General features: G+C 47.9%; 1 protein-coding gene across 3 annotated transcripts in view; it reads right to left on the bottom strand.

Moving 5' to 3' along the window:
* RABL6 (RAB, member RAS oncogene family like 6) overlaps positions 1 to 13,219 on the bottom strand; it is a 106,476-nt gene that overhangs the window by 22,379 nt on the left and 70,878 nt on the right. For all 3 annotated transcript variants that reach the window (XM_077835672.1, XM_077835673.1, XM_077835671.1), the window contains exons 9-10: positions 10,402 to 10,766; positions 7,319 to 7,475 (exon numbers count right to left, since the gene is read on the bottom strand). In XM_077835672.1, the coding sequence (XP_077691798.1) occupies positions 7,319 to 7,475; positions 10,402 to 10,766 (522 nt within the window). The remainder of the gene's footprint in view (positions 1 to 7,318; positions 7,476 to 10,401; positions 10,767 to 13,219) is intronic.

Here is a 13,219-nt window from a genome sequence, read left to right as displayed (position 1 = left end):
ATATAACTGTCTCAATGAGCTGCTCAAGGAACATATATTTCAAGAGTTCTCCCTATACACTGCAGGACAGAAAACAGGCCTTAAAAAACCCAACAACAAAAATGGAACTTGGGACACATAATCCCATAAGTCTTCAAAGACTTGTCCTTGTGCTGGTTGTTAGCCATGTGATTCCAATTTACTTTAAAAAGTAAGCTTTACATTAGCTCAGCCTTTCTCAGCTTGTGGTCTGTGAACAACCCAGTCCTCCCATGGGGCTGGCTCACTTCCAGCAGCTAGGCCACATTTCAAGACTGCTAAAGTACACAAATATATTGCTCTAATATGACTTTTCCATGTCAGTAATTGGTGCAGTGGCCAAAGGGATATTATGGAATCACAAGGGGGCGGAAGGGGTCCACAAAGCATAACATGGTCAACACTGAAATCATTTGAGAATCCCTGATATAGCAAAAACCATGTAGCATCCTAATGCCAGTTTGATGTTGCTGCTGCCTCTTCAGTTCATGGAGCAGGTCCTCAAGGAATCCGTCCTGAAGCACTTACATGAGAGGAAAGTGATCGGGAACAGTCAGCATGGATTCACCAAGGGAAGGTCATGCCTGACTAATCTAATCGCCTTCTATGATGAGATTACTGGTTCTGTGGATGAAGGGAAAGCAGTGGATGTATTGTTTGACTTTAGCAAAGCTTTTGACACTGTCTCCCACAGTATTCTTGTCAGCAAGTTAAAGAAGTATGAGCTGGATGAATGCACTATGAGGTGGGTAGAAAGTTGGCTAGATTGTCAGGCTCAACGGTAGTGATCAATGGCTCCATGTCTAGTTGGCAGCCGGTGTCAAGTGGAGTGTCCCAGGGGTCGGTCCTGGGGCCAGTTTTGTTCAATATCTTCATAAATGATCTGGAGGATGTGTGGATTGCACTCTCAGCAAATTTGCAGATGATACTAAACTGGGAGGAGTGGTAGATACGCTGGAGGGCAGGGATAGGATACAGAGGGACCTAGACAAATTGTAGGATTGGGCCAAAAGAAATCTGATGAGGTTCAATAAGGATAAGTGCAGGGTACTGCACTTAGGACGGAAGAACCCAATGCACAGCTACAGACTAGGGACCGAATGGCTAGGCAGCAGTTCTGCAGAAAAGGACCTAGGGGTTACAGGGGACAAGAAGCTGGCTATGAGTCAGCAGTGTGCCCTTGTTGCCAAGAAGGCCAATGGCATTTTGGGATGTATAAGTAGGGGCATAGCGAGCAGATCGAGGGACGTGATCGTTCCCCTCTATTCGACATTGGTGAGGCCTCATCTGGAGTACTGTGTCCAGTTTTGGGCCCCACACTACAAGAAGGATGTGGATAAATTGGAAAGAGTCCAGCGAAGGGCAACAAAAATGATTAGGGGTCTGGAACACATGACTTCTGAGGAGAGGCTGAGGGAACTGGGATTGTTTAGTCTGCAGAAGAGAAGAATGAGGGGGGATTTGACAGCTGCTTTCAACTACCTGAGAGGTGGTTCCAGAGAGGATGGTTCTAGACTATTCTCAGTGGTGGAAGAGGACAGGACAAGGAGTAATGGTCTCAAGTTGCAGTGGGGGAGGTTTAGGTTGGATATTAGGAAAAACTTTTTCACTAGGAGGGTGGTGAAACACTGGAATGCGTTGCCTAGGGAGGTGGTGGAATCTCCTTCCTTAAAAGTTTTTAAGGTCAGGCTTGACAAAGCCCTGGCTGGGATGATTTAATTGGGGATTGGGTCCTGCTTTTGAGCAGGGGGTTGGACTAGATGACCTCCTGAGGTCCCTTCCAACCATGACACTCTATGATTCTATGACATGATTCTATAGCACAGAAAGAAAACATGTCAAGGCAAAGCAAAAGTGTTCTTCTGAATGAAGTCACCACACTAGTAAGTCTCATGAAGGGCTCAATTACAAGAAATCCTACTCCACTGTATCTAGGATGGGAATCTAAAGGTTATGCCTACATTAGCACTTTTGTCAGTAAAAAAATGGTTACCTACCTTCTCATAACTGTTGTTCTTTGAGATGTGTTGCTCATGTCCATTCCAAGTAGGCGTATGCATGCTGCGTGCACAGTCACCGGAAGGTTTTTCCCCTAGCGGTACCTGTCAAGTCAGCCAGGGCGGCCCCTGAAATCACGCCTTCAAGGCGCTGCATATAGGGCCCTGCTGCCTCTTCAGTTCCTTCTTGCCGGAGGCACCATTAGAGGGGAAGGTGGATGGGCCTTGGAATGGACATGAGCAACATATCTCTAAGAAAAATAGGTATGAGAAGCTAGGTAACCGTTTTTGATTCTTCTAGTGCTTGCTCATGTCAATCCCAAGTAGGTGACTCCCAAGCAGACCACTGGAGGAGGGATCAGAGCTCATAGGTCAGGGTTCACTGACTGAAGCACCGCTCTGCCGAAAACTGCATCATCCCTGGCATGCTGGATGATGGCATAATGCGAAGTGATCGTGTGGCTCGACAACCAGGTCACTGCCCTGCAAATCTCCTGTATAGGGACTTGTGCCAGGAATGTGGCCAAGGAGGCCTGCACCCTTGTAGAATGCGCTGTTAGCGTTGGGGCTGGTACTTTTGCCAGGTCATAACAAGTCCGAATGTAGGACATAATCCACAGCGAAATTCTTTGGGACGATACTGGGAAGCCCTTCATCCTGTCTGCTATCGCGAATAGATGGTTAGACTTCCAGAATGGGTTTGTCCTTTCAATATAGAAGGCCAGAGCCTGCCTCACATCCAGGGAATGGAGTCTTTGTTCCCTGCTGTTAGCATGTGGCTTAGGGCAAAACACTGGGAGGAAGATGTCCTGACTTGTGTAAAATTGAGATACCACCTTTGGCAAGAAGGCTGGCTGAGGCCGCAACTGGACCATGTCCTTATAAAAGACCCTGTATGGAGGTTCAGATGTCAAGGCTTTGATCCCAGACACCCTCCTGGCTGAAGTTATTGCCACCAGAAATGCTACTTTCCACAAGAGGTAGAGGACTGAGTATGTTGCTAAGGGCTCGAAGGGAGGTCCCATTAACCTGGAGAGCACCAGGTTAAGATCCCATGTTGGTATCGGATGGCAGACAGGAGAGTATACCCTGTCCAGGCCCTTGAGAAAATGACTTACCATCAGGCTAGCAAAGACCAATCGACTATCCACCCCTGGGTGGAATGCCAACATGGCTGCTAGGTGAACCTTTACAGATGACACCACCAGATCTGACTGCATCCAGTGCAGTAGATAGTCTAAGATGAAGGGTACTGATGCTTGAGTTGGAGACGTGCCCCTTTGTGTTGCCCAGATCGAAAATCTCTTCCACTTAGCTAAGCAAGTAGCTCTAGTGGACGGCTTTTGGCTGCTGAGGAGGACATCTCTGACATGGGGTTTAGTCATGAAGCTTCCATGCTGTGAAGTGGAGAGATTCAAGGTTGAGGTGCTGGAGGTGACCATGGTCTTGGGTGATCGGAGTGGCTACTGACAGTTCCAGGAGTGATGCGTACCAGTGTTGGCGGGGCCAGGCAGGTGCTATTAGAATTACAGACGCCCTGTCCCTTCTGATCTTGAGCAGGGCCTCGTGAATGAGCGGAAAGGGTGGGAAACGCATAGAACAGATGGTCCTTCCCAGGGAGAGGAAACATCTGTGGTTGAGCCCAGGCTGTGATTCAGGAAGGTGCAAAACTACTGATACTTCCTGTTTGTTTTCTTTGTGAACAGGTCCACCTGGGGAATTCCCCACTGTTGGAAGATGCTGTTCATGATGTCCGAGCAAATGGACCACTCGTGGCCATGGAATGATCTGCTGAGATGGTCCGCCAGCTTGAAGGCTTCCTGGCACAGAGGGGAGGAGCATGCTCCACCTTGTCTGTTTTATATAAAATATCGCTGTTGTACTGTCCGTCATGACTGATCCAATCCTACCTGGAGGGCAGATGTGTAAGGTTTGAGAGGCTAAGCGAACCACCTTCAACTCTCTGATGCTGATATGGAACAAGACTTCTGTTTGGGACCAGAGGCCTTGCGTCCTGAGCTAAGTTCCCTCTAAGCCATGCAGCAGCCTTTCGAGGGCTGCGGCGGGGAGAGGCACCTCTCCCGCAGCCCTGACCTGCCGTGGCGGCTTCGGGACTGGGGCTGCAGGAGAGGTACCTTTCCCAGCCGCTGCGGCTCTAGGGCGGGGGCCGAGTTTGTATTTTGCATTCCAGCCCTTCACTCTCTCTAACTCAAATCAAAGCCCAGCTGAAGCCAGAGTTCCTACTGTTCCTGTTTCACTGAGTTTTGAAAGGACCGTTTCCTCACGGAGCCCATCAAGCAGCCCCAGGTTCACACAAAAGGGTCACAACAAACCCTTTCAGCAAAGCTGGCCTGAGCTTGAGGTTTGCAACAAAACTTAGATCCAGGAGAGTCGTGTACAGTTTTGCCTTTGCTGTGAATACTTCCCCCAGCACATCAGCACATCTCTCATGTTGTTTACCAGTGTCAAAATGGTATTATGGGTATGGACACTTCTTACAGCTGCTGAAAATTTTAACAGTTTTCTTACCGAGGGAGTGAAATCTTGCTGTCCATTGCACTGGTGTAAATCCAGTGTAACTCCATTAATATCCATGGTGTGACTAAATGCTGAATTTGGCCCGTAGTCTGTTATTCAGCTGTGAAATTTTCTGCTTAATATTAATCCCAGAAGAACCCAAGTCTTCCTCTTGAGCAGAGGCTACTGGGGGAGAGGTGCCTCTCCCCACCACAGCAGGTCCGGGGCTGCTGTGGTGAGAGGGGGCTGGGGGGAGACCTCTCTCCCCACCACAGTCCTGGGGCAGCCTGCACCCCAAATCCCTCATCCCCAGCCCAGACCCGCAGCCAGAGCCCTCACCCCCCCACACACCCCAACCCTCTGCCCCAGCCCTGAGCCTCCTCCCACAATCTGAACCCCTCAGTCCCACCCCCACCACACATCACCTCTCACCATGGAGAAGTGCCCTCTATTGTTCTTGTGCCGCTGGTGAGTGCGAGCAGTGCCGTGTTGCTGTCATGGACTTTGGCGCTGTGGAGTGATGGTGCCGAGGGTTTCTATGCATAGAGTCCTTCCCCATTCCCATAGCTTCTCTAATGGAGGCCGGCATGTTCTGCATGGAGGTGCTGGGTGCCGTGTCCTGCTGGCCTGGAGCCAGTTGGGGATGAAGAACTGCCTCCATGAGGAGCTGCTTGAGCCTGAAGTTCCTTCCCTTTTTAGTTCTAGGGCAGAACCCTTTGCAGATCCTGCAACAAAACTGTTTGATGTGCTTCCCCCAGGCACTTTAGACAGGAGTCGTGGAGATCGCCCTTTGGCATGGGCTTGTTGCAGGTCCCGCACGGTTTAAACCCTAGGGATCAAGGCATGCCCAAAACCCGAAGAGGGGAACGAACTGTGTTTGGGGGACCCGCAAACACTAACTAGCTACTAACTAACTACAACTAATACTAACTATTTAAATATTTACAGATTGAAGATACAAAAATAACTAGAGGAAACGCTTGCTGAAGCGAGAGAGACACTCAGCTCCAACAACCATTACTGGCGGTAAGAAGGAACTGGGGAGGCAGAGGGTCAGCAGGGACCTATATGCAGCGACTTGAAGGCGCGATTCCAGGGTGCACCCAGGCCGACACGATGGGTACTGCTAGGGGAAAAACCTTCCGATGACTGTGCACTTGGCACGCACCCACCTACTTAAGCAAACACTTGAAGAACGTATGTGAAAAACACGCCCTCCTGACCGACGTAAGTTACACCAACAGAAGCGCTGGTGTGGACAGCGCAATGTCGGTAGGAGATGCTCTCCCACCAACATAGCTACCATTGCTCGTTGGGGATCATTTAATTATGTCGACGGGAGAGCTCTCATCAGCATAAAGCGGCTACATGGGAGATCTTACAGCAATACCACTGCATGGTCTCTACTATAGACATGGAAGCATGTCCTCTGGAATGGCGGCTGAAGCATGAAGGGGCATACGAATGTTTGACATATCTGGCACATAAGTACCTTGCAATGCCAGCTACAAAAGTGCCATGTGAATGCCTGTTCTGACTTTCAGGTGACATTTTAAAAAAGAAGCAGGCAGCACCATCTCCTATAAATGTAAACAAACTTGTTTGAGTGATTTGCTGAACAAGAAGTAAGACTGAGTGGACTTGTCGGCTCTAAAGTTTTACACTGTTTTAGAGTGCAGTTATGTTGCACTTTCATGATAAAGAATGCACTACAGTACTTACATGAGATGAACTGAAATACTATTTCTTTTATCATTTTTATAGTGCAAACATTTGTAATAAAAATATAAAGTGAGCAGTGTATACTTTGTATTCTATGTTGTAATTAAAATCAATATATATGAAAATATAGAAAACATCCAAAATATTTAATAAATTTCAATTGGTATTCTTTTGTTTAACAGTGCGATTAAAGCTGCAATTAATCACAATGACTCTGTTTGAATTAACTGCATGAGTTAACTGCGCTTAATCGACAACTCTATTTGTAACAGACGCTTCCAAGTGAGACTCTCGGGTAAAGTCACACAGTGACACAGCCTTTCAGTTTTGGAGCACGATCAAAGCCAGAAACAAAATTAGGCTGCAACGCAGCTTTCTGGCATTCGAAGGGTGTCAGGAAGAACAATGCTTGGCAATGACAAACTCATCCTGCCAATGCAGTAAATGGGATTCTTCAAGCATCTGCTGCCAGGGCAATTTACAGAAGAGCAGCACCCGTTTAATATCGAGAGCTAACACAGAGGCCAATAGTAGAAGAGGCTAGAAAGCAATCAGGGAGAAGTGCAGGGGGGGATGGGATTTGGAAAGTATATAATTCACTCTCAACCACTGCTTCCTTCATTGGCTCTGGATGACAGTAAATTCCTGAGTGGAGTTCAAGGTAGTGGTTCTAAGCGGTTTTGGGACCTGGCTAATGGGAGAGAGACCCAACCTCTCTTCCTGTGAGCGATACTATAATTACGGCTAGCAGACGTGCTCGAGTTGGCAGCCTCTCCAATTTAACAGGGATAGGTGTTGCTAGCAGGGCATACTGCAAGCCATTTGATTTCTTGGGTGTTCAGGAAAGGAAGAGAAAGTGTCTGAGGTGAGGTTACCTTACTGGGATACATACACACTCTTTTGGGGTTTGCACTCTGCGTAGCATACTGTGTGTGTATTAAGACCATAAGGCCCTAGAGAATGCTGAGGAGTCACACATGATCCCTCAGTCACGCAGACTGCACTTCCGAGTGCTATTTCTATCCCACTCCTCTTCCCCCACCCCCAGTTCCTGTCCTCCTTACCTGTCGCTTTCACTGGGGTCCTTAGTCCTAGTTATCCCCTTGTCTCTCTGAGGGATTGGATCTTCCAGAAAGCTGCGGTCCAGGCTGTCATCGGGAATAAAGTCCTCCACACTCTGCACTTTTGCAGGGACTTCACTGGGGGGAGTAGTAGCAGCATCTGTAGATGGAACAGTGATCAGGTAACACACAACAGAACAGTTTGGCACAACTGGCGCAGCTGATGTGGCAGAGAATTTACTCCTCTAAGCATCTCCAACCCATGCTTCTCTAGCATGCGGAGGGTCACTTCTGTGTGCAGACGTGTAGCTAACACCACAACAGTCTTCGACATTTGCTGTGTAGCAGAAGGAATGCAACAGGCCATTCAGATCAAACCACTGCTTCGCATGAAGGTAGCCATGAGCGGGCTTTTGGCTACTGCCGGTTTAGCATGTACCAAGCTCAACTTATCTTTTCCTCCTTAAAACTCACCTATGCCACTATAACCTACAGAGTGCTGCCAGCTGATAACAGGGGTTGTGATTACAGCCAGGACTGGCTTTTTACACCTATGAACTGTGCACAAAGCTAGTCCATGTTAAAACTCCCGGTTACTGTTCCCTTGCCTTTCACCCGGCTTTTTTGCACACATGATTTTGTCATTTAAATTGTAAACCTTTCGGGGCAAGGACTGTCACTTACTCTATCTTTGTAAGCTACCTAGCAAGAGGCCTCCAACAGATCAATGCCCCTAGGTGTTACGTAAAATAAGAGTTACTTTAATAGGTCTTATTTGTGGAGCAATCTTTACTCTTCTCCTAGGTTAATCTTCATCCCAGATTCTTAACACAAAGAAAAGTAGTTCTCAAACAGATATGAAAAGTGTGACTATTTGCACTTTTGTTTGCAGCATCCTTCAAGATGAACAATGACTTTTCCTGATTGCCCTAGTGCAAGTTTTCCTAAAGGAGCAGAGCCTAACGTGGCTTTTTGTTCACTTCCTTGCTTGGGTAACAGCATCACTGACATCAGGGAATAACTTAAAAAAAACGTTACTGCTGCAGAACATGTATGTGTAGCTCAAACTTTCTTTTGCAGATCTTATAAAAACACACTGGCTTTCTGAAAGTTACTCTGACAAAACAATGGATAAAAAGGTTATAACACTGGGGTTGGACTGTGTCCATTTTTCTTAGTGAACCCATTGCCTCTCTGCATTCAGTTCTATGTGATTTCATTTCCAGTGTAAATTGTGAAGGAGACTGGCCACATCTTGCTGTTCATTTGCATTTTCACTTTTTTGTTTCTTTGGGCAAAGCATAAAAAGACCTGCAGATCAGGAGTTTCCAACTTTCCTCCTTTCTCCCTATTTCCTGCTTCCAGGGAACCGGCACAGGTAAGAAGAGTTATAAAATTGCAATTGGTGGGTTTTGTCACAACTGATAATAGATCCAGGAGATAAGACATGTACAGAATTAAAACTGAACTTGAGTGTGCATTTTGAGCGCCTCCCCCTTTCTGTGGGTGTCTTGATAGCTTTATGAACTCCTTAAAGTGACAGTTTGAAGGAGGAGGTTATTTAGCAAAGGGTGACTCAAACCCCTGTCATGCTAATAATCACTAGGCAGTGGCAGCTCCAGTCAGCTTTGTAGGTAAAGTGAATGTAATGGGCAAATTAAGGTCTAGCTCAGTAGAAATGAAAGCAAAGAACAAATAGATATAAACTGGTCATCAGGAAGTTTAGACTTAAAATTAGACGAAGGTTTCTAACCTTCAGAGGAGTGAAGTTCTGGAATAGCCTTCCAAGGGGAGCAGTGGAGATAAAAGACATAACTGGCTTCAACACTAAGCTTGATAAGTTTATGGAGGGGATACGATGGGATAGCCTAATTTTGGCAATTAATTGATCTTTGACTATTAACGGTAAATATGATCAATTGCCTATGGTGGGACACTAGATAGGGTGGGATCTGAGTTGCCACAGAGAATTCTTTCCTGGGTGTCTGGCTGGTGAGACTTGCCCACATGCTCAGGGTTTAGCTGATCGCCACATTTGGGGTCGGAAAGAAATTTTCCTCCAGGGCAGACTGGAAGAAGCCCTGGAGGTTTTTTGCCTTCCTCTGCAATGTGGGGCATGGGGTCACTTGCTGGAGGATTCTCTGCACCTTGAAGTCTTTAAACCACTATTTGAAGACTTCAGTAGCTCAGACATAGGTCAGGGGTTTGTTACAGGAGTGGGTGAGTGAGATTCTGTGGCCTGCATTGTGCAGGAGGTCAGACTAGATGATCATAATGGTCCCTTCTGACCTTAAAGTCTATGATTCTCTGATTCAATGAACAGCCCTGGATGTCTCTGCACTGGGACGGTCTGATACTCGTTCTCCATGACCTTGGCATTACTTTGCTCTGCTGTTTACTAACAATAAGATGTAACCATGGGCCACTCTCCTCCTCCTGCCAGCTGTGCTGATGCATATTTCCCCAGAGAGAAATCTACTGCAGATCCAGCACAGTGCTGCAGTTGTGTGATCACTTCAGATTTCTGGCTGAATGATTATGTTCCTTAAATACAAACAGTAGACTGCTCTTTGTTAACATGCAAGTGTGCTTTGCAGCTGACACACCTACATACAGGCATCAGCTGCATGGGTTTCTATTACCCTTTTGATTTTTATGTGAGTGGCACAGGCCCAGCAGTGGGGAAGGACACACTCCTACTCAGAAGCTGACAGTTTATTACTTTCCCCAGGAGCGCTCTATATCGAACCCCTCCCAGCCTCGAAGTTCAACATCACAGCCATCATCCTGCTGCTGATGGGAGTCCCTTTCCGCGGCTAGCACGAGCCCTGCTGGAGGTACATGGCGAATCAAGCAAGGCAGCTGGAAGAAAAGAACGAAGCAACTGCTCTACACTCTTTGGATTTGTACTGAACAGATATTAGCCTCGCGCTGCTCAGACAGGAGGGCTGCGGCTCTGCCTCCAACAGGGAGCAGAAGGGCTACAGCAAAGAAACAGGGACAGTGGGGATGTGCAATATTGTAAGCATGACCATGCACCCACTACCAGACAGAAAAATCCAGGTTCTCTCTGCATCAGCACCTACCTGGCTGGGGAGGAGACGTCTCTGGGGCCGGAGAAGTTCCAAAGAGGCGGGAGATAATGCCGCGCTTTTGCAGTGGGACTGCAACAGGCATTGCTGGGGAGGTTGTAGCTGGGGATGATGTTTGCGGTAGCTGAGCCTCTAGGGGAGGCACTGGTGACAAGGATGATGGAGGCTCAGGGGACGTTGTTGCATTGGCAGGCGGCTGCTGAGGTTGTGGTGGCTGGGGGGTACCCGGACTGGAACTGTCTGTTGACGTGCAGCTGGGAGGTACTATGGGCGACTGGGAGCCAGAGGAAGGGCTCTGTCCATTAGTCGCCATTGGGGACGCGTGTCCTCGACTTCGGGCTTCCATCATTTCAAGAAAGCTGCAGAAAAGAATGGAGTGCAGACATAAGGACTGGAACAGCACAATCCACGGAGCTTCTCATTAACGACACTGCTTCTCTGGCTGCAGCCCATGGCTAGGAGCCAGGAGAGCACGGTTCCAGGCCCAGTGCTGCCAACGACTTCCTGGGCAACCTTAGACAAGTCACTTCACCTCTCTGCGCCTAACTCACCCCAAATGGAAACCTAGCACACAATGAGGACCAAAGGTTAATCAGTGTTTGAGAAAGTGCAGTGAGCTCCTTGGATGGAAGGCACCAAGATACGCAAAGGGTTAGAATCTACCTCATTCCATGTTCGCACAGTAAGCTCTCTGGCATGAGTCTCCAGGAGGAAGCCCCGTACAGCAACTCCAGCAGTCAAGTCACCCTCAGACAGTGGTTCCTAACCTTTTCTCTGCTGCAGCACTCCTTGATAACTTAATTATTGAAGGCATCCGATGAAGTGAATTGTAGCTCATGAAAGCTTATGCTCAAATAAATTGGTTATTCTCTAAGATGCCACAAGTCCTCCTGTTCTTTTTGCGAATCCAGACTAACACGGCTGCTACTCTGAAACCTTAATTATTGAAGGCACACCACCATATTATTTTCAGATGAGCAATTCAGAACAAGGCTAGCAGGGTTAAAATCAAAACCGCCATGACAGCTAAGGTTAGATCGCAATCTGTCTTTTGTGCCAGAATTGTCAACAGTGGAAACTAACATTAAAGCTAAATATAAGAACTCCGGACAAAAGCATGCTCAGTGGAGAAAGTGACATGCACTTGAGAATATTATTTTGGGATGACAAGCAATTAATAATTAGTCATTTCTTCTCATTCCCAAAATAGTCTTCCCAAGGGTGTGTAACTTTCTTTGCTGTTTTTAAATACAATATAATTAAGTCCCACTCACAGTATTGCCAAACTCAAGAGATCAAAAAATAAATGAGTCAGAACCCAACACATCTGGAGACCGTAAATAAGGGCCAAAGAGAGGATACTGTTTTTTCAGTCTAACGATTGGTGAACTGCCCCAGCCACTCCCCAGAGAGAGTGTTAGTGCTGCCCATGCTCCCACATGTATTGGGTACAAGGATTCTGGCCCCTGTTGCAGGAGGTCTCACCCCCACATCTGCCCATCCCCTGCCCAGCAATGAACCCTGCTCCTCAACTTCCAAATCAATCCCGTGCCTCTAGTATCCAAATCAGTTCTCCAGCCCCCATCAGTTCTGTACTCACCCTTCCCTAGTCCAGCCCCCGCCTCACCCCAATTCTGCCCCACACCCCCAGTTCTGCCTCCCCAGCTCCCCCACCTCACACACAGCCCCCTAGCCACCAGTTCAGTTCCCCCCACCTCACCTCTGCTTCTCCCAACCCTGGGGGACCGCAGCAAGGTCCTGCTTCTCTTCCAGGCTCTTCCCCCACCCCGTGCCTGGCAGATGCAGGAAGGAGGGGCAGAGGAGCCAACCAATTGCTCACAGGAGAGGAGTGGGGAGGAGAGGGAGATTGAGATTGGTTGCTCTGCCATTGGAGGAGGCGGGGCAGTGAGGCAGATGGCCAATGAGAAGGCAGATTCCCCGCTTCCTTCCCCCTCCCCCACTCCACATGTAGTTTTTCAAAACATGCCGCATCACACTTGTTGGGGCCTGCCAGCACACCAGCTGGGAAACACTGCTCTATAACAATGGAATACCAGCCCCCAGCCCCCCCATATTTGTACAGGGCACAAAGTGAGCCTGGGAGGGGACACCTGAATATTCACCTAAAGGATAAGAGCCAGCACCGGGCACTCCCACTGAGGGTTGCTGGAATTCCCCCCCTCAATAAGGCACCAGATACAATGCAGTCCCCTCCTCCCCCTCAGCACTGAGGAGCGGAAATCCTAAAGAAACTGCTGTCCAGATTGGGTCTCATGTCGCAGAGCTCTAAGGCTCTTACCATCAGAAAGGCTGCAGCTTTACACCCTTAGAGAAGAGCAAAGCAAATGCCAATTCTTTGACGTAGTTCTGCTCTACAGTCAGGATGATTATTGACTCCTTTAGTTCAGACATACATCAAAGGACACTATGTGGGAATGGGCTACAGGGGACGTATCACTCTATGATTACCTGTTCTGTTCATTCCCTCTGGGGCACCTGGCATTGGCCAGTGTCGGAAGACAGGACACTGGGCTAGATGGACCTTTGGTCTGACTCAGTGTGGCCACTCTTATGTTCTTATATTAACAGAAAGATTTTAAATGGCAATAGCCCCTGCTAAACTATGAAATGGTCTCAGAATAAGATAGAGCAGCCATATGAAGTAAAGCTGAAAGATGCAAGGAGGATCCCTAAATGAGAACTCCCACTTAGAAGTTCCAACAGATGCTATGGGCACTGCTTGTATTTCACTAAGCTTAACTAGGTCTCCTGTGCAGAAGCTATGAATTTAAATGCATCCCTTATAACGTCA

This window comes from Eretmochelys imbricata, chromosome 16 (assembly GCF_965152235.1).
Source record: "Eretmochelys imbricata isolate rEreImb1 chromosome 16, rEreImb1.hap1, whole genome shotgun sequence".
In the NCBI taxonomy this organism is placed as follows: domain Eukaryota; kingdom Metazoa; phylum Chordata; order Testudines; family Cheloniidae; genus Eretmochelys; species Eretmochelys imbricata.
The sequence above is the reverse complement of the archived record's forward strand: the minus strand, read 5'-3'. Positions and strand labels throughout refer to the sequence as shown.